This window comes from Chanodichthys erythropterus, chromosome 7, assembly GCF_024489055.1.
Source record: "Chanodichthys erythropterus isolate Z2021 chromosome 7, ASM2448905v1, whole genome shotgun sequence".
Taxonomy (NCBI): domain Eukaryota; kingdom Metazoa; phylum Chordata; class Actinopteri; order Cypriniformes; family Xenocyprididae; genus Chanodichthys; species Chanodichthys erythropterus.
The window spans coordinates 5,987,075-6,007,378 of record NC_090227.1 but is presented as its reverse complement, the minus strand read 5'-3'; the positions used below and the strand labels follow the sequence as shown (position 1 = coordinate 6,007,378).

Here is a 20,304-nt window from a genome sequence, read left to right as displayed (position 1 = left end):
TGGAGTAAACAGGGATGTCATCATCCAGCTCAGTTCAGTTCACATACAATTGTGTTGAGGCAGGCAGATCAAAACAATGTTGAATATCAAATGTCAAGTGTCCCCAACTAAGCAAGCCAAAAGGCAACGGCGTCAAGGAACCCAAACTCCAACAGGTGACATCAGGTGGCAAACCGGTGTTAAAATGGAGAAAAAAAAGACCTTGGGAGAAATCAGGTATTTATTCCAGTTCCATCTAGCTGAGGATCATACTCATCACGCCGGTATGAACGGTTTGTTGAGGATCTGTGCCACTGGCTGTCGTGTCGATAAGGCCTTCACAGGGGATGTTCCAGTTGACAGCACGAAGCGCACATGAAATGATCATCTCTTCCAATTTACTATTAGTTACAGCACAAATAAATATGAATAAACATCAGAAGGTATGTTAAAAGAAACAGTACAACTTACTGAAATGTGTCATGTCTCATGTAATCACTCAATCAGTGGTAATAACGGCATGGGGCTTTTTTGGAAATATTCCATGATAATACAATGAGTCTTACTGGACTTAATACCATTTTGTTTTGGGGGTTTTGGACATGGAAATTCCATGATATATATATTTTTTTAAATACACTAGAGTACCATGTAAATATGTCAAATGGATTTGGAAATGAAATGATTTGGAATCAAAATGTACCATGTTATACATTAAAGTATCACATAATTCATTACCATCAACACTGTACATTCTTTGGAAGGGACCTGCAAGTATATACACAACTATAAATAGGGAAAAACAGGACTAGATGTTTTCTTTATACTTTCAAAATGGCTTATCCGGATGAATAATTAATAGGGAAGGTACTTCACACATTACAGAAATCATTCACTACCATGATACCAACACCGTACCATGGTGCCACTAGAGTACTTTTTGTAAGTGAATGGCCAGACCAAACAAGAAATATTGATAGAGAAAAGAAATAAGGGAGGAAGGTCAAGGAAGAGAAATGAATGCAATGAAAGAAATATCACCCCACGGCTCACATCCTCACACTGCGAATGAATCTCTTCCCCTTCGTCTGCAGCTCTGCCATCCTCTCACAACCTCCAAGGTCGAGGTTAAATGGATCATTGAGTCCCCTGATCCACCCCCTACTGCTGAACATACAACAAGCAACGGGAAAAAAGTAGATCCCTCAGTGCCACACACACACACAATTTTCCCTGAGGTACTGGAGGGGAATGGAGGACAGCCATGTCCATCTTGCATCAGGAACAATTATGTTGAATGTAATTTAGACATGGGAATTTGTCTCTTCAGCAGGGTTGAGGAAAAGATGGATTTAAGTGGACGTGGGTGGTGTATTATTACAGCAGTACACAAAACCCATGTGGAGAGAGACAGTTTCAGGCATGTATAAAGAAACGTGGTGATACAGAAGGCTACTTTTTACAACATGAAGTTTACAATAGTGATGGACTGTTATTAAAATTCTGGCTAATACCAGCAAGTTGATAATTATCAATTAATATAATTAATATAATATAATATAAATATATAATACCTAAAACAACCCATAGACACCATGTCTGTCAAATTTCACAAAAATAAAATAAAAATAAAAATTAAAAAAAAATAAATAAATAAATAAAAGAATATTTTGGTTTATAAGTTTGTTTTTGGAAATTTTAACTTTAAGGACAATTTAAATTTTATGTTGTTTTTTCCATCTGGATTTTGAAATGAAATATGAACTGGCCATGTTTTCATGATATTCACCCATGCGCACCAATAGGCACGGTGAGAAGCTGAGTCATGTGTGTTTGTGGATCCATGCGGCCACGTTTTGTGACTCAATCGCAGCCGTAGGGCTCGTCTCTTATTGCCCTATCTGTCTCGGTGAACTGTATATGAGTTCTCCTGAAACAAAGCTCTCTCTCTCTAAAACTCAAAGCCACTGGAAATAAACTCAGTAAACCAGAAAAAGTGTTCCAAAAAGACTTGCTTCCCCCACAACAAAACATCCTGTTCCTGCTCAAATGGAGCACAATGTGAACCGCTCTATTTCAGCAGCAGTAGAGCCTTCTAGCCACAGCGTTTAATAGCTCTCTGAAACATTAGGATGAAGATGAAGTCGTTTTGGGGGGTAGCAGGAAGACTGTGAAGTCAGCTGGCAGAGTGTAATTCATTATAATAAGCAACTAATAATGAAAAGCCTCTAAATGAGGACTGTGATAAACAACAATCTGTCAGGATCTGCAGACTTGGAGTCAGCCGTTTAAAAAGAACAAAAACGTGCTGAGTTTATGCCATAGATCTTTCGCTATATGTCAGTGTGCAATACACTCGAACATTTGCATTTTGTTTGAAGCATTATATTTGCTGATTCACAGTTTAGCTGTGAACGCAGAAATGACTCAATGATTCACTGACAGAGAGTCCGATACAAATCACTAGTTCACCGTTCGCAACAGCGGGTTGGACTCTAATAAAACCCAATATAAAAAGGGAGCATTTAGTGTCACATGACATATGATATAATCACTAATCCAGATGAGAATACACACATTGAATAGACACTGTGGGGATGTATGTGTGCCATCAAAAAAACGCTTGAGGTGACAGTTATTGCTTAAATGATTTAGTTGCTGATAGGTGATAATTACTGCGGGATCAGATGGCTTGATTTAACATGGTCACTAGATTTGTACATTTTTTTGGAGCAAATTTGAGTGGCGTCTTAAGCCTGAAGTACACTATAAAACTGAACAGTGAAATTACTCACATGAAATGACGTGATTGTTAATGAAAGACACCTGTGCACCACACTGGCCTTGCTCTGCTTCCACGGCTCTTGGCCCCGCCTCACTTGTCACAAAAATGATAAATTCTACTAACTAATATAGTACTAACTAATATAAATAAGTGAGTTAGTTTACTTAAATGTTTTGAGGCAATAATTTTCCTCAAATATTTTGAGTTTCCTGAACTTGAGTTTTACAGTATATACTTCAGTTTTCACAAGAATTCACACAAATGTATCCATAAAGCCGAACACACAACCTTACAAATACTCTATTTCACAGCATGCGTGAGCACAGGTGCTCAAAACATGCATGCTAAAAAGTTTTATCCTTGTCCAGTGTCCAGTGTCTCTCGAGAAGTCATAAGTGACAAAAATGTCTTTGTACTCATCTAAACTAGAGTGTACGCATTAATTGTTGTTGTGTCTCAAGTAGTCAGTTTGTTCTTCTTGTTCTGTATCCACTGTTACCTTTTCAACTGTGAAACAACAGGCCAGGGTAGAGTTGCCACTTCGTGGACCAAGTAATTAGTGCAAAAAATTGTGCTTGTGCGACCTAAGCGTACAGAATATGTTGTTCGAAAAATCTGGCTGTGTGCATACCACTATCCCTAGCATCCATGCAAAAACCCAGGTATACTTTGGATTTAGGTGTTTGCTAGTGTGTTGCTTTGTGATTGCTAAGGTATTCGAAGAGTTGTTAAGTATCTATGCGGTTGCTAGAGTGTTTTGAGTGGTTCCTATGGTGTTTAAGCAAACTAGTATTTCTTATATTATTATTGTTATCATAAACACACTGGTTTGTAGTGCAAATAGTTTTACCATTTACTGCACTTTATTCATCTTCTAGTTATCTACCTGTAGCAGCTAATGAATCGGAAATCTCACACATTTACAGAAAATACTTCCACGTTGCAAAATAATGTGGATTAAAGAAAGTCTATGGGTTTTTGTTTTTTTTTTTTTCAGATATTTCATCATCCACCAGGTGAAAATCATAAGTCAGATTGCTCAAATTCCCAAGTGTGAGCAATTGTAATAGATGCAGTACCACAGTTGGCAAGTTCCACAGTAAAAGAGTCATACAGCTGCAGGAAGGAAAGTAAAAACTTGGTCACACAACTTTTATTAGTGTTGTTCTATTTGCAGAACAGGGAGAATTAGACAATAAGGGCCGTGCCAGCCATGAGCTGTGCTGCAAGTCCCCAAGAGATTGAACTTGCACTGCGTTTTCTCCATGGTATATTGCATCAGCCATTTTCTACACCGTCCTTTCTGCCATATCCAACCTTCCCACATTCCATCCCACTTGTGAGGACATCGTATATCTCTCCATGACAGGCATCTTGCTGCAGGCCTTTCTCAAAGGCTCCTTCATCTCATCCCGTTCTCCTCTCCTTCATCATACAGGACAGAGTAGAAGAAACCTGCCCGTGGTAATTTCAGATTGGACACTTCTTCACGGTCACTGGCACAAATAAAAACAACTCTGAGTAACCATCTCCTTAAACTACACCCATAAGCTGCTGAGATCTGGCTTATTAGAAGAAGCTGACCTCTGAACTATTCAGAGGCTCCAGGTTTCTTGAGGTCAGAATTTAAGATGCTTTTATTTTTTGCTGTGCGGCCAATCACATTCTCTCCCTCAACCTGTATTTTTTCCCTCTAAAAGTGCTGTGTCAGTGTTGGCAGCACTTTTGGTGGTTCAGCAGTGCAGATCCAGGTCTCTGGGGTGTATACAGTTACAGCACATGGATCTCTCTGCTTACCTCTCCTGATCTGACATTTTCATCCTCTTCCCCTGCTCTGCCTCATAAGTCCAATTCGATCAGATCACTTAAGACCAGATAAAATCACACAGAGGGGGTAAATAGGCAATGCTGAGCTGCTACTTGCCACTATGGCAAAATTGTCAAATAAAGCCGCGTTTCCACCACAGGAACTTTCCCCAGGAAGTAGGGACTTTAGGGTGGTACTCTAATTTCCCCCTCAGCAAGTCCCTGCTCACGAGGTAGTACTTTTTTCAAAGTATAGGAACTTTCGGGGGTGGGACTTGGGCGCTGAACATGCTGATTGGTTGAGTTCATGCAACATTTTGATTGGTTGGTTCCATGCAGTATTTTATTTCAACCACCATTTTTTCAAGTCCGTTGCGGTGCGTGCAGTAAGAGTTGTTGTATAAGAAAATATGACAGATGGACCAACAACAAAGTTCAGGCTTTATTAAGCATATATATGTGGAGAACAAAATCCAGTGGGAATTGGAAAGTCGCGTGCAGTCCTAGACCACAATGGAAACACAGACAGTAACAGGTCTGGGGGGGGAAAAATGTTTCTGTGAAAAAAGTTCCTGGGACAAATTGATCTGGGTAGTTTTGGTGGAGACAAAATTTGTTTGTGAATTTTAGGATACTGCTTAAATGCTGGATGGATGGAAACACCAAGACAGAATAGAATTTTCAAAATGTGCATATGGACTACTTGGCCCAAACTGTAGTTGTAGGCCTAGTTGTGTAAGTACTTCATTCATTTTTTGCAGTGTGCAACATTCCAACAGCCAAACTAGAACATTTAGCAAAAATTATACTGTTTACTTGGCCAGAAAGAGAGAGGGAAGCACTGGGAAAACCAGGATTTATCTTTTAAAAAAAAAAAAGAAAAAAAAGAAAAAAAAGATGATCTTCGTAATGATTGGTCATTCCACAGCCAGATAAAAGTACTCAAGACACAAACAAACTACCTAAAGACTGCTATTCAGTAAGCACAATGGCTGACCTGCTATCACTGACCCGAATGACTGAGACAGGCCCGTCTCTAAATGCCCTTCTCAATGAGACCTGCTCCTAGAATTCAAATAAAGAAGAAAACACAACAAAGGAGGGGCTACGAGTCAATGCCTGAGCTGAATTCAAATGAGGTTAGCAAGCCTCTAGTCAACTCCCACACAAAATTTACAAGCACATTTGATCATGTAAATTAAAGCAGCACCATGCACACAGGAATTTTGCGTTTTGTTTTATTCCCCAATTCATTTGCTGCCACTCCTACATAAGCAAGAACAAGCAGTTTGATAGACAAGAGAAGAATGAGGCTAGTGACACACTTCAAAATCCTCTTAAAATGGACAGCAAAGCAAGATGGGAGGGTAATGAAATACATTAAGAAAGGCCATATAAATTAGCGGAACAAGGGAAAAGAATGAGCAACCTACACACAAAAAAAAAAAACAAAAAAACATTAAGATGATGTTCAAAACGCAATACTGTAATCCTGGATAAAGGCGAAAATGTCAGAATTTATTTTGAGAATGCAACACAATATGTCACTACAACCTGAGATATCACTTAAACAGGTGATGTGAGAAATCACACGTCTCCGTGAAAGCCCTAGGCTGGAGTTAAAAAAAAAAAAAAAAAAAAAAACATGAGTGCAGCTATGAGTGAGTGAAGCAAATTAGAAAATTTGTGAGCGCTCCTGTGCCTGTTGGTCATTGAGCACATTCATGTTTGAGTGAATCACGTCTTTGGGGGGTGGGGTTTTGGAGAAGGGGTGTGGCTGAATGGATGGGGGACGGTCGAATTCAAATGATAATCTCACAATGAAATGGAAGTAGCGACAGAACTTCTGTATTGTGATGCACACATCCAAGTGAAACTGACTAATGAAAAACTAAATTTAGGACAGGTTCTATCCATCAGTTGTTGATTGGATGGAGGTGGATCTCAATGTGAAACTGCAGTCAAATGTATGAAAAGGAGTGGGTTTAAAGTTACAATATGTACAATTTTTGCAGTAAAATATCCAAAAACCACTAGGCTAGTGTTATATATTTTGTCCTGCTGATTACTAACAATATCTCTAATGTTTTCAACTACTTGTAAATCATGAGAAAATTCCCATTCTAAACAGTGACACGGGGCAGTGCAGTCGCCTGTCGATGTCAGTTACCCTTTGTTTCCGCCTTTATTGACGTAGAACACACATGACAACAGTGCCATGGACAAATGCGGAAGTAGTGTCTAGCGTCCAGCAAACCACTAGCTTGCTTCAAGCAGTTTCTTATTTACTTCTTGCACGTTTTATGGTGGATTGTGTTACTTATTTATGGAACATAATTACTGTTTACCATCTGCCGCTGGTTCTGTCGACAAGGACAGCTCCCGTAAACTCATGACCGGAAAAGCAGAAGCGGCGCCGGCGACTGTGTCATAATAAAAGTCCCGCTGCTCGTGAGCCGTGTGTTGATCAATCGCTCCAGCTCCTCGTTCAGCTCCCGCAACACTCGGTCCTGCTCTGCTTCATACTACAGTAACGTTAATAATCGCATCCACGAACATGAGTTCTTCCAGACTCCAATCCCTATTCTTTTGCACCGTCCGTTGAGATGGAGACCACATGTCCCAAGTTTCCGCTCTAAAACTTGGCGACATCAAACTACGCCTTTGTTTTGAATAGGCTTCTTTTTGCCACTTACTATGAAAATTTTGACATTTGGCCATTAACATATAGTCAATGACCTATGCATTTGAATAGTTTTGATCCAAGGAATCAGAGGAAAAAGAAATTTGTTTCTAGCCCTTACGGATCAAAAGTTATTAGCATAAATGTAAGTGCAAGTTTGGACAGTTGGTGGCGCTAGAGTGATTGAGTTAGAGACTCCAAATATGCTACGGTGATAGTTCAAACTGGCCTCTATTAGTGTGCCAAAATTCTTAACTTTACCACAAGCGGTTCTATGGGTTGCCATAAACATCCTGAGCGGATGAAGAAGAAAAAGAATAAGAATGTTTATTATTGTGTCCATTGGCAAACAAAAAATAATATCCAATAAAATATGCAATATAAAATTCTAAATATTAGTAGTGCACTATATTGTTGTCACATGCATTTTTGTAAATATAAATGTGGCCATTTTGCATTTTTAATCCAATTTTCTGTAAAAACACTAAAACGACATTTGGCAGTTGAATCAAATAACTCAAGGGGGAAATTGCAATGCATTATGGGACACGGTATTCACACAGCGTGCTTTGCTTGCATACTGCACATTGAGTGAATGCAGTACATCATCTGGGTATTCCAGTGAATAATATAAAACCCTACGTATTACTTTTTCAAAAATAGTTTCAAACATACCTGCTAACATTCACACACAGACAGACCTTCCTCAACCATCTTGAGTCTTGACACAAATATCCAAGCATCAAGACAAACACAGATGGCCACAGATATGGGCCATAGGCATACTTGGTGAAATGGAAGAAGAAATCTGTGTGTGTGTAGAGAACAACATGCTCCTGAATAAGACAGCAAATGTTTTATTCATATGTGAACACATACAGAGGAGATGAGTCACACCCCATCCGAACACAACTACTGATGCAGGCAATGAGCTTACAAGCACACACACTTGCACATATTCAGACAGACCCACAAAATCTATCATGTCCTCCAAACATCAGAGCAACCGACAAATCTCTGTGGGGTGCAGTTAAAGGTGGAATGGACTGCTGGCATTTGCGCTAAAGGGGTAAATGTGCCTGCTTCTGCGAGTCTTTGTTGGTGGAGAGAGTCTAAATTTGTGATGAGCTGAGCCGAACCGAGCCGTGGGAGGTAACGGTGCCTCTCGCTCTCTCACACAATGAGAAGACGGACGTATACGAGCTGGATAATTAGAGCGAATGCGCCGCCCAGGAGACAGAGATTCGGAGAGATCGTGTGAGCGGGGTTTGCCTGACGAGCTTGCTATATTTAACTTCCTCTAATGCAGCCGGTCCTGAAGAGGGACCTGAAGAAGCAGACATGCTCAGACATGACACACAGAAGAAGATAAGAGAGACATTTACAAGAGAGGGAGCCAGTGGCAGACAGACACATGAGAGAGACACACACAAACTCAGACACAAAGAAAGCAAGAAACTAGGTGGGTGTACCAAAAAAAAAAAAAAAAAAGCACATTTTGAAATAATAGGACAAAATGTGGACAATTTAAAATGAGCATCTGACATGTTATTTTGGAGTTGGAAGTAGAGCATTATCAATACCTGTGCTTCTGATAATGGCTCTTACAATTAAATTGGAGGAAGAATGTACACTACCATTCAGAAGTATGTGGTCAGAAAGTAATTTAAAACATAATAATTATTCAGCAAGGATACATTAATTTAAATAGAAATTAAATTAAAGACATGCATAATATTCTTTTTTACTTTATATTCAAAGAACACTAAAAAATAATTAATGGTTTCCAGCAAATTATCAAGCAGTACAACTGTTGTCAACATTGATAATAATAAATGTTTGAGCAGCACATCATCTTATTAGAATGTTTACGATGGATTATATGATTGAAGCTTGTAGTAATAATGCTTAATGCAGTTTTATCTCACTATATTTTAAAATCTAAAATAGAAAGCAGTTATTTTCAATTGTAATATTTCACAAGATTACTGTTTTTACTATATTTCTGATGCAGACTTTGGTATAAGAGAACATCAAAAAAAGATTTTTTTCTGACCAAACTTTTGATTTGTAGGGTAATTCAACGCTGTACTACTGACACACATTATGCAACCAGTATCATCCAATTTGTGTATAAATGATTTGCATGGGTAAACTAAATTCACCATATAAAAACCATGTAAACGCTGAATGACTCATTTATAGAAACAGTCAATGGAATAGTAAAGTGGAATCAGTTTCAGAGAGTTAAAAAAAAAAAAAATAATAATAATAATAATAATAATAATAAAAATCCTTTTTTCCCCATCCATTTTTTTCCCTTATATTTTCAGAAATTGCGTGGACGGCAAAGAACATTTTTTTGTCCATAAACAAAAAATATCTATACAGATCATTTTATTTTATTGCATTTTATCCATTTCAAGAATGTCTGACTGTCCTTATCAAGACAGAAATGTATCAAAATGAACAATGTGGAGATAGAAATACAACTGAAGCATTAAGCTCAAAAACAACCGACATGAATTTACACATTACACTAAATATTTATTTATTTTGTCACTAATTATTAAAGTCCTACTGAGTGATTCATAAAATGCATGTATAAACAAGAAACCTCTTGGGGATTCTTGAAAATATTACTAATCAGAAACCCAACAGGAAGTAAATAAGGCAAGCTTGCAATTGAGGGGGGAATTTTACCTCCTACTTCTAATTACACTTATAATGTTTATGTGGCATTTCAATCCTGTGGTGCAACATTAATAACCAAAAATAAGCTTTAAATATTTGTTCAGATTCTGGCATATGGTCTTACTGTTGGAAACAATGCGCCAACATAACTTAAAATGTCCTACAGTGTGTCCTGTTAAACTCCATTTAAAATTACTTTAATTGATGTTTCTTGCAATTTTCATGATCTCATATTAATTGAAATACCACATGGAACATTTGTACTTTTTTAAAAACTCATTTGTCACACCAAAGGACTGATAAAACAATTTTTAATAACTTTGAGTTTAAATAGTTAAGGCTGGATTGATAATATTGTTTTCTCGATTTTAATGGATTTTCATTTTGATAAAGCGATTCATAAATCACCAGAATCAATCTTTTAGTCTATGCTGTTTTTAGTTGCTCAGCCACTGTTTAAATGTTTATATTTCAAAAAACATAAATAAATATTTTAATTTTGATGTCACCATTGTCCTGTGCATTGGGTTACCAGCACCAAGTCCACCTCCAATGTAACAGCAAATTTAGCATTTTAATCAACTGTACATTTTTTGTCAACCTTTTACTATATGTCTTGGGAGTATCACAATAATATCGTATCGTGAGTTCAGTATCGTTATATGTATTGAATCATGACATGAGGGTATTGTTACAAACGACCTAGTAATTTTATATAATTTGCAGGCATCAGGAAGCTGTTATCAATGTGCGTTGTGAAAAACCGCTTTTGAATGCACGTTAGCTATTTACTTTCGCTTTTAAATTCGCGATCATCTGTGCATAAGGAGTGGCGGCACACTTTACAAGATAAGATATTTGTCAATGATGCTCAGGATCTGTTGCGCACCAAATCCTCCGACATCGTCCTGTCAGTCATATCACATTACTATCTTAAAATGAGAAATGAAATCTGATGTACTGTAATGTAACCAACCACCACCGGCTCCATAGAATGAGTTAGTCATTTTCTGTGCCGTTCCAAATTCGTATTCGTATACACATCCCTATTCCCTGTATAGTTTATAGCATTAGTTGAGAGAGATTTGTTTCCTTGAGAAAAATTTACTTCCTGTAACTGATGTATATCCGAATTAACTGATATTGAATCAAAGGCTTGTGAATCAAAATCTAAATGGAATCAAATCATGAAATTTGTGTCAATACCCAGCCCTATAAAAATGCACGTTCCCTTAGACAAATATATAAAATTATTATATATAAATTTATCCTGAAATCTTAGCCCATTAGTCAAGCAGACAAATGTTAAATGATCCTGCCGTTTGAAAGAGATGGAGGGCAGGATAATGAATAAATGGTGTAATCTCGGGAAGTACGTCAGTGACTAAGGAGCAGACTCACTGAGCTTACTCAAAAGGTGTGGCTATGTTTGTGTATGTATGCATGTATCATATCAGTAATGAACGGGCGGAGCATCCGCAGCAGTAGCATGTTCTCTTCTCTTCTGTTGAGCACTCAGTGTGTCTTACAGCTAAGAGGATTTGTGGTGAGACTGAGAGCGGCCGGTAAAATAATTGAAAGTGTCTCTCTAAGCACTAAGCTCTCAGCTCAGAGGATGAGCATCAGGGTGGCGCTAACATAGCTCAGGCTTTACGAAACAGGAAATGGCTGACAAGACCCTCATCAATGCCTGCAATCCAACAATAGAGCTCTGCCACACCTGACATGCATAAATTCACACCCAAAATGTTAGTAAGAGAAAGTGATGTGTGAAAAACTGTCAACTAAAGAAAACATCCGTCACAACGTGGGTGACTTGGTAAATGTTTTGATCTTTGTGGAAAACCATCAATTTTATCTAGGATGCCTAAAGCACTCTATGTGGAGATTTTCCTCACATTCATTTATTAAAATGAAAAAGAGACAAAATAATTGAAGGGTCTTCATCTGGGCACCTGTTATTCACATAATGACCTATTTGTCATAATTATGCAAGAGAAAAAAGAAAGAAAGTAAAAGAAATAAGAAATTTTTTAACCAGTAAATCATGGACATTAGTCAGGGCAGATGTCATATATAATTTGATGCTAATTTAAAAAAAATAAATAAACATGAATAAATACATTAGAAAATATGTGGGTAGAAACAAAAATCACACCTAGGTTGTGAAAACTGCATTCTGAAACATGAGTACAAATCCATTAATAGACTGCACACATTTTTATTCCTTTTTTAATTCATTCTACCCTGACCATTTAGCAGTCGAGGCAAAAAGTTAATTTTGGACCAAGCACGAATGACACTGGATGCTGAGTTCAGCACTGAAGTAAAAATTAAATAAGTAAATAAATAAAAGTAACAAAATTAATATATTATATAGTATAGTAAAATAGCAAATCAATCAAACAATCAAGATACCAGATTTTACTGGCTGAGTTCTTGCACTTAGTGTTGTCATAAGTACCGACTTCAGTACCAAGTCAGCACTGAAATTTTAAAAATGTGACGCTTCGAGCATTGTTGAGCGGATTCGTAAACACCTCTTATTGGCCATTGTGTTCACACACTCATCAGATATGTCTGATTGGCTACAATGATCAACACTTCTCAAACATGTTATAAATAGACATTATAAACTCGGTCCTGGAGCGCCATTATCCGAAAGAGTTTAGCTTCAACCCCAACTAAACCAGCTAATCAAAGTCAAACTAGGCATACTAGAAACTTCCAGACAGGTGTGTTGAGGGAGCCTGGATGCCAGCCGAACTTAGCCCCGCCCACAACATTTTTAGGTCGGGAAGTTCGGTCTGGACTCAATCCGTAGTAGAGTAATTATGCGAGTAATCATGGAGTAATTATGCCCGAACAGAAACTGTTCGGACCAATCACATTGTCAGGACGATGATTGACAGATTATCACCAGAAACGTAATCAGCCATGTCATCAAAGAGCGCTTGGGTTGAATTAGTTTACAACAATGATGGCTGTTGTTGAAGAACTGAGATGTGTAGATTCCGCCATCGCGTCCGTTATAGAAGATATTGACAGCGCATTAATTTTAAAAGAGGAACAGAGGACCGTGATCAAGGCATTTGTCGATGGGAAAGATGTCTTTGCCGTCCTTCCTACGGGATTTGGCAAAAGTTTGATTTATCAGATGGCCCAGATGGTCGCTAAGAAGATCGCGACCTTGGCAAAAACTTGGCAATCGAGGTTATTCTCATAGTCATATCATAAGAAGTAGAAATTCAACAAGCTTACCTCTGTAATGCTTGTTCGCGTTCTTGTACCGGTTGGAGTTGACGGACTGGGGCAAAACTTCTTCAGAGCCTTGGGTGTCTTGGAGGGAGTAGGCTCCCGGTCTCTTTTCTCTGATGCCTCAGATGAACACGCTTCTTCAGCCTGGTCTTTTTCGTCGTCCATCCATTTTTTAAACACGGATGTGGCGACCAGGGCGGGTGAGAGCCGTGAGGGAACGGCGCGAGGCCGGTGACGCAAGTGATAACAAGCATCACCTGGGAGACGCACCGGCCTTGAGTCTCTCACGGAGGAGCTCCGGGAGCATAAAAGGAGGAGCGACGACCGTTGAGGACGAGAGAGGACCAGGCCTGGACTTTATTTTATGGTTTTATTATGTTTGTGTGGCCGGCAGATGTCCGCGAGGGTCTGCCGGCATTACTTTCGTTTTGTTCTTTGTTTATTTTACATTAAAGTTACGTTGAATGTTCGCCGGTTCCCGCCTCCTTCTTCCCATATTTACGAACTGTGTTACAACGGACATGTCGCGTTCCAACCGTGTTATTAAGTTCTGACATGACCGATAAATGCAATACGATTTCTTTACTGTAATGTCTAGCTTTAATCCCAAACGGAGAATTTGATCGTATATGCATTTACCTTTAATACTTCTCTCAAAAATTAAGCTCGTGTTGGCAAGTACTCCGTGTATACTTAAATTCTTTTTACAACACCGGCAAAGATTGTTTACGCTCATCTTCTACTAGTTCCAGCATGTGTGCAGTTGAGTTCTGTTGACAACTATGCGTCGCTCAACATACGTCACTTACTCTGTAGCTCTGATTGGTTGTAGGTCTATCCAATTGAGGTCTTTCCTGGATCGGTTGAAATATGCCCCCATAATCAAAGCCCAATGGAGCAGTATCAGACTCATATTCTCACTAGAATTGAGTATGACCAAGTCAGGCTAGTGTTGAGGCAAGCTGGAGCTAAACTGAGGACAGTGGCCCTAAAGGACCAAGTTTGGAGACCCGTCTTAGACGCTCTTCACACAGGAGCGTTTGAAAGTAGGCATCTATCAGCGGGCTTTCAAACGCTTCCACTTTCAAAATGGATTCAAACACTTCAGTGTGCTTTCAAACACTCCCATGCTTTGATCATTGTAGCCAATCACAGAAATATATGTTGGTTGGTGAACACAATGGCCAATCAGAGGTGTTTACAAATCCAAAAACATCACTCCACTCAATGCGTCACTTGGTACCATAGTTGGTCCTTTTGACAACACAACACTTGTCAGAAAGTTAACATTACTTCCTGTTAGCCAACTATGAATGTTTCAGTGGTAAATAAACAGCACAGAGAAACAAACTCCAGTTACTCTGTCTGCTACCATTGAGCATATCATCAATAAGAGAAGTAAACAATGTGGCGATTAACGTATGATCTCCAGGCTGTCATCGTATCTGATAAACACAAGCAGTTATGTCCCAATCGGGTCCTTGTGCTGGTCAGGATGCTTGCACCCTTTCAGAGCTCACAAAAGCCCCTCACTGACATCCATTCATCAGTCCTGGGGTGAGCAATCCATGCTATTAAAAGCCCTGCTAACACATCCACACAATGAAGTCTGCATACAAATGGATAGTCTGCCATCAAAGGCTGCAGATGGTATCACCACAGCAAAGACCCCGCACGCTCCTGCAAACATTCACGCACAAAACCACTGCATGTGGTTAACCAAACACAGGTGCGAAAACCAAAGAAATCCTGCTTTAGAGTAATCGCCTTGACTTTGCATAATGTCGGAACTAACTGAGTGGAAGATTTGATCAGAACCAATCAGACTCACACTTACATTTCACATTTAACTTCTATAATATGACATTTCAGAGGGAAACAAGATATTCAATTTGAAGAAACAAAGGACCCAATATATTGACAGTGAAGTTCCCTTTTTGTTCTTGACTTAGAGGTAAAAGGAAGTTGGAAAAATCTTTGCAGCAATATACAGCTAACAAACACTCCAACACTACCCACGTTGCTGAAAGTGATGTTTAGATGAATATGTAAATATGTGCTGAATGCTTTCCTCTCAATGAAATATACACAGTGAGAAAACAGCAGTTAAGGAAGCATTTGATCATATCGATGTATATATGTTTGCATAAGCTGCAATTCGGCACTCCAATCAAGTCACGTTTATTGATGTAGGACTTTATTCAAAATATTGCTTTAAAACAGCTTTTTTTAACAGTATTAAACATGAAAAATAGTGTCACTTTCAATTAGAATTACAACTTCAGTTTCTACAATACAGCAGCTCTCCAGTGTGTTTCTGTTTTCACTCACATCTGACCTTGATGGAATGAACAGAAGAATGAAGCAGAGAAGATTTTCACGTTAAAGGTGGCGGGGCCTCAGACCCACACCCATCCATTATGTAATCACCATGGACCAATGGTATTTCAAAAGGTGAGCAGCCTGAGCAAACTTTTTTTGAAATGTTTGCTTTGGCAAGCTGTTTTGAACTCCCAAAATTAACTCCAAACGAACTCAGTTTTGCCTGATTTTGATTGAAATGATGTCACATGAAACATTTTGCTTGAAGTATATCGGGGCCTTGAGATCTGATTGTGAAAAGTGGGCGGTCCATACAAGTATACAGTTGATGTCAACCAAAAAGACAAGTGATTTCAAAGATGAACCACATTAATGATGACAAATTGCAAAAACAAAAATTTTTTATAACATGCACTGAAAAATCATGCAAAATAAGACCAGGAATGTGGTCTAATTAGATTTCAAGTTGACTAAGCCTTTTGTTCAACTACTCCTTGCAACGCATCATTGCAAGAGCCCAGAGTCACAACAAGGGAGGCAGTGCTGCACGACTGCGTAACAAGAGCAAGGTAGGCCCTTGAGCAAGCCGGAGAAGAGACAACACTTTTTGTTTACCATTTCAGAGGCTTGGAAAAGAGTGAAGAGACTCCTACTCATCCACAAGCTCTTTATCAACTTTCTCTTGAACCTACAGGGTGACAATAGCTGGTTTGCACAACTCCCAAGTATAGCAAGTTTTTTTAATGTGCTTGAGAGATTCAGATAATGAGAATAACAAGAATGATCATCATGTCCTTGCCAGCAGCAGATTACCAGAGCACACAGAATTGATATTACAAAATAAACACTCCATTCATGTTAGTATGTGCAAAAGTTTGCATTACAATCAGTGAAAACAGTAAAATTTGAAAAAGCTTTGCACACAACACACACATGACTTGGATCTGCTTTGCACACAACACAAATATAATTTGGCACCAGTGAAATTCCAGCAAGCCTGTGTTGCGTTAGTTGGCAACATTTTATATCAACAAGAATGAGCTTTGGGTTGGGAAGTTTTTTTCATTTGAATTAGTAGAGGAACTCACTTCTAAATTAATGTTCAAGAAATTAACTCAAACTTTTTTTTTCCATCCTGAATTTGTTCTTTTCATTAAAAACCCATCTGACAACAACAACAACAACTGAAAGGAAAAAACTCAAGCAGTAGTGGGGGTCATTATACAAGCTGTAAAAGCAAAAATTGACACACTGAGCCAGACAATTCACAGTGGCAGCTCACAAAACTGGATTTAATAAAATACACTATGGAAAACATGGATAAAATGTGCAGGGCTCAACAATAAGGATGGCTCGAGGCCAGCGCCATAAAGGTTCAGCCCAGTGCTGCATTTACGTTGTCAACTCAGGCTGCATGCACATACATTCAAGGGGTCATTCTTGCATTCAAATACAGCGAGAAGGAGAATTTTGGGATGTCAACAGTAGTTCATCTACAACTTGACATGCTGTTTTAAAAATCAATGCTCATGGCGGAAGTTGCTGAAAAACAGGATGATGCCATGTAAAAAGCCAAAAATTAAAAGGCACAATATGTAAAATTTTTAGACTAAAAATACCCAAAAACCACTAGAACAATGTAATATATTTTGATGACTTGTGTACTTGCATGATCCCAAATGTTTCCAACAATGTTTGAATCCAGAGTCACCTGTCAATGACATAATGTCCGTTCTACCCTCGATTTCCATTTTTAATAATATCGATCTAGATTAGGGCTGGGTGATATATCGAATGCTTTTGTCACGCGCATTTCGTCAGTAAAGCCGGTTCCCTGATTACCGCTAAATCGCCATCACCTGCTTTCAAATGGAGCGGCATTTAAAAGACAGAGCCGTAGTTCACTGACAAGCCACGCAATATCGTGTTCAATATCGACGGCGATTCATATCGATATTTAACGTGGCTTGTCAGTGAACTACGGCTCTGTCTATTAAATGGCGCTCCATTTGAAAGCAGGTGACTTAATTATGCTGAAAATTCAGTTGTGTCATAACATGAATAAATTACATTAAAATAGAAAACATTATTTTAAATTGTAATATAATTTATGTTAAATAAATGCAACCCTGGTAAACATTAGACTTTTAAACATTAGAGGATTAAAAAAAAAAAGATACCAACCCCAAACTTTTGAATGGTAATGAGAAGTTTAACAATGTTTAAAATTTGTCTGGTAAAAAATTTAATGGTAATTCAATTAAAAACACAGCAAAATGTTATACTGGCCTTCATTTGGGCTAGTGAAACTGTGGTCAGGGCAAGAAAAAAATCTGAACTAACAGGAAATATCCTTATTGTTGAGACAGGAAGTGTCACAGTTATATAACGTATGGCTGTAACAAAACAAAACGGGACATATCCACAGCTGAGGAAACAAGCAATAAAGCCAAATCCAAGCTCGCACCAGGTTTAGAGAAGCATCAACACTCAAACAGACAGCTCAGTGTGATTTTAACACATTCCCTTTGTCTCCTACAAATACAATGGCACCTGGCAGAGGCAAAGGAATAATTCCCATCCCCAGCACTGGGAGGGAGAATCTGAAGGTTTCAATGGATGCAGCTCTCCTGCAGTTAGTGAGAGCTTCAGGCTATGCAGAACCTCTGCAGAACTTACAGCCGGGTTATAAATCAGGTCTGAGGTCAACGAGACTCACTAGCTCAGCATCAAACTCATGCCGACCAGCAACACAATGCTGCACTCACTCTGGAAACACACACCTCTCCCAAAAATAACAGTTTACCATGGTTATCATACGCTCGAGGAGCTATCAGATAAACACAATCAAGGAGACAAGGAGTCAAATGTGTAACAAAGAAAAAAGCAGTGATAACAGAAATACGATAGGGTCATAATATTGATCAGAAGGTAAAATGATTCTTTGATTTTCTACAGTAACGCTGATCTCTGCATATATCCATAAGCATCACCTCATCTCCTCGTGAACCACAGGCAACTCCTTTCTCTCTAAATGCATCAATTAGTACACAGAGCTTTCATTATTTATTTCAGTGCGTCGCTGCCATTGTTTCTGGCTTTGAAAAGAATTGTTTCATAATTTGTTATATCATGCCTGCAGGCTGAGCTCTCATTGGAAGAGCAAGCCATCGGAAAGGACTATTGGCACACACGTAAAAGCACAAAAACGCCTCTAGGACAAGGGCAGCTGTGATTAGGTATGGTTTAAAGCAACCAGACAGGGACCATCCAGGAATGGTTTAAGAGCGTTTCCAAACTTGACCTTCTTTAATATACCACCTTAACTCATTTGCATAATTTGCCTATACTGTAGCCTGATGCTACAGATACAAACTTGTCCTTTAGCATGGGAAGTGTTTTAATCACCTCAAGCTTTCATGGTAAGAGTCGCTGATCAGCTCAAACACCTTAAAGCTATTCCTGATATGTATAATGACGTGAATCATTTTAGTTATATAAAGGTCTGATCAAATGACATCCTGAAGCTGATTGTCCAATTTCTTTTTTACCGTTTCTGTCATTTTACATGAAGTCAAACACAAACCCTTAAAAGGGACTCTTCTGATAAAGTGTGCAATATTCTCCAATGAAAGATTGCAGTTAGCCTATTGTAAAATAATTCACATATTAAAACAACTACTAACATTATAGGTTAAAATTAGATTTGGAAGTGTCTAAACCTTTTATCATTAAGTGCACATTCAGATATTAGCTTCAAACTGACACTATGACAAAATCAATGTTGTTTGGGGTTCAGTTTTCAAATACAATAACACAAATAAACAACAGAGATAGTGAAAAGATAAAGACATTTAACGTTAACCTTAACAGCTCGTCTAGAGAAAGACAATTATTCGTTTTACTTCGTCCAGCTTTTGTTCTTTAAGGAACAAAATAACAATTATTTAAGATTTTTTTATCTCTATATCACCGAATTAGTCTAAATAAGCACAAGAAGGGAGACACTTTACGGAGTCTTATTAGACTAATGATTTTATAGGCTTAGCATTGGACGTTATTTGTAAACAACTAGTACACCAGGAATATTAATATTACACTAAAAAGACACATTTCGGAAGAGAAACTGAACAATATAACCATGAAAACGAAGGTGAGATATTATTGCGCACAAACCTCAATGTATCCGGCTAGACTCGGAACAGCGATGGCCAGAATGAGCACCGATAACACCGGGACTGAACCCATCTTCCACGGCTAGTCTCTGCTGGGATTTGTGTTGAAATTATCCCGCTGTGGATTCCTATAAGAGGCTGTTAAACAGAAAACAGCTAAGTCAACGGTCCTCGAGTGGTTGTTGTGTGTGTCTCGCTCTCCTGTGTTTTTCTCACTGTGCGTTGATCCCGCTCTCAGCGCGTGTGGAATGCTGCGCGTGTCTGAGAGCCACTGCACGGGCTCGAGCTCTAGAAACACGATCAAGCGCGCCACCGGCCGTCAGATGCTGGGACATGCCGGAAATGAGGTCATCATGCATCATCTGCTTGTCTACTGAAGGATACATGGGTGTGTGCACCTCCTCTGGGTATATTACGACATGGATAGACATTTAATGTGGACATTCATTTTTTTCAACATCAAGATTGTAAGTTAAAATGTGTAGGCCTATATAGTGGAAAATATTAAATATATGGCTTTTTATTTATTTTTTAAATGTCGTCAATAGCTGGGGTTTTGGGGCCTTAAGGGTGTCCTTTGAGGTGCTAGGGGGGTCTGTGAA

At 38.6% G+C, this 20,304-nt stretch overlaps 1 protein-coding gene across 2 annotated transcripts in view; it reads right to left on the bottom strand.

Moving 5' to 3' along the window:
* The window catches only part of aplp2 (amyloid beta (A4) precursor-like protein 2), a 106,930-nt gene extending 86,946 nt beyond the window's left edge, over positions 1–19,984 (bottom strand). Inside the window, exon 1 of one of the 2 annotated variants that reach the window (XM_067389713.1) lies at positions 19,704–19,984. In XM_067389713.1, coding sequence (XP_067245814.1) covers positions 19,704–19,775 — 72 coding nt within the window. In that variant the 5' untranslated portion in view covers positions 19,776–19,984. The remainder of the gene's footprint in view (positions 1–19,703) is intronic. The other variant, XM_067389712.1, reaches the window with a different exon arrangement.
* Between the last annotated feature and the right edge of the window lie 320 nt (positions 19,985–20,304).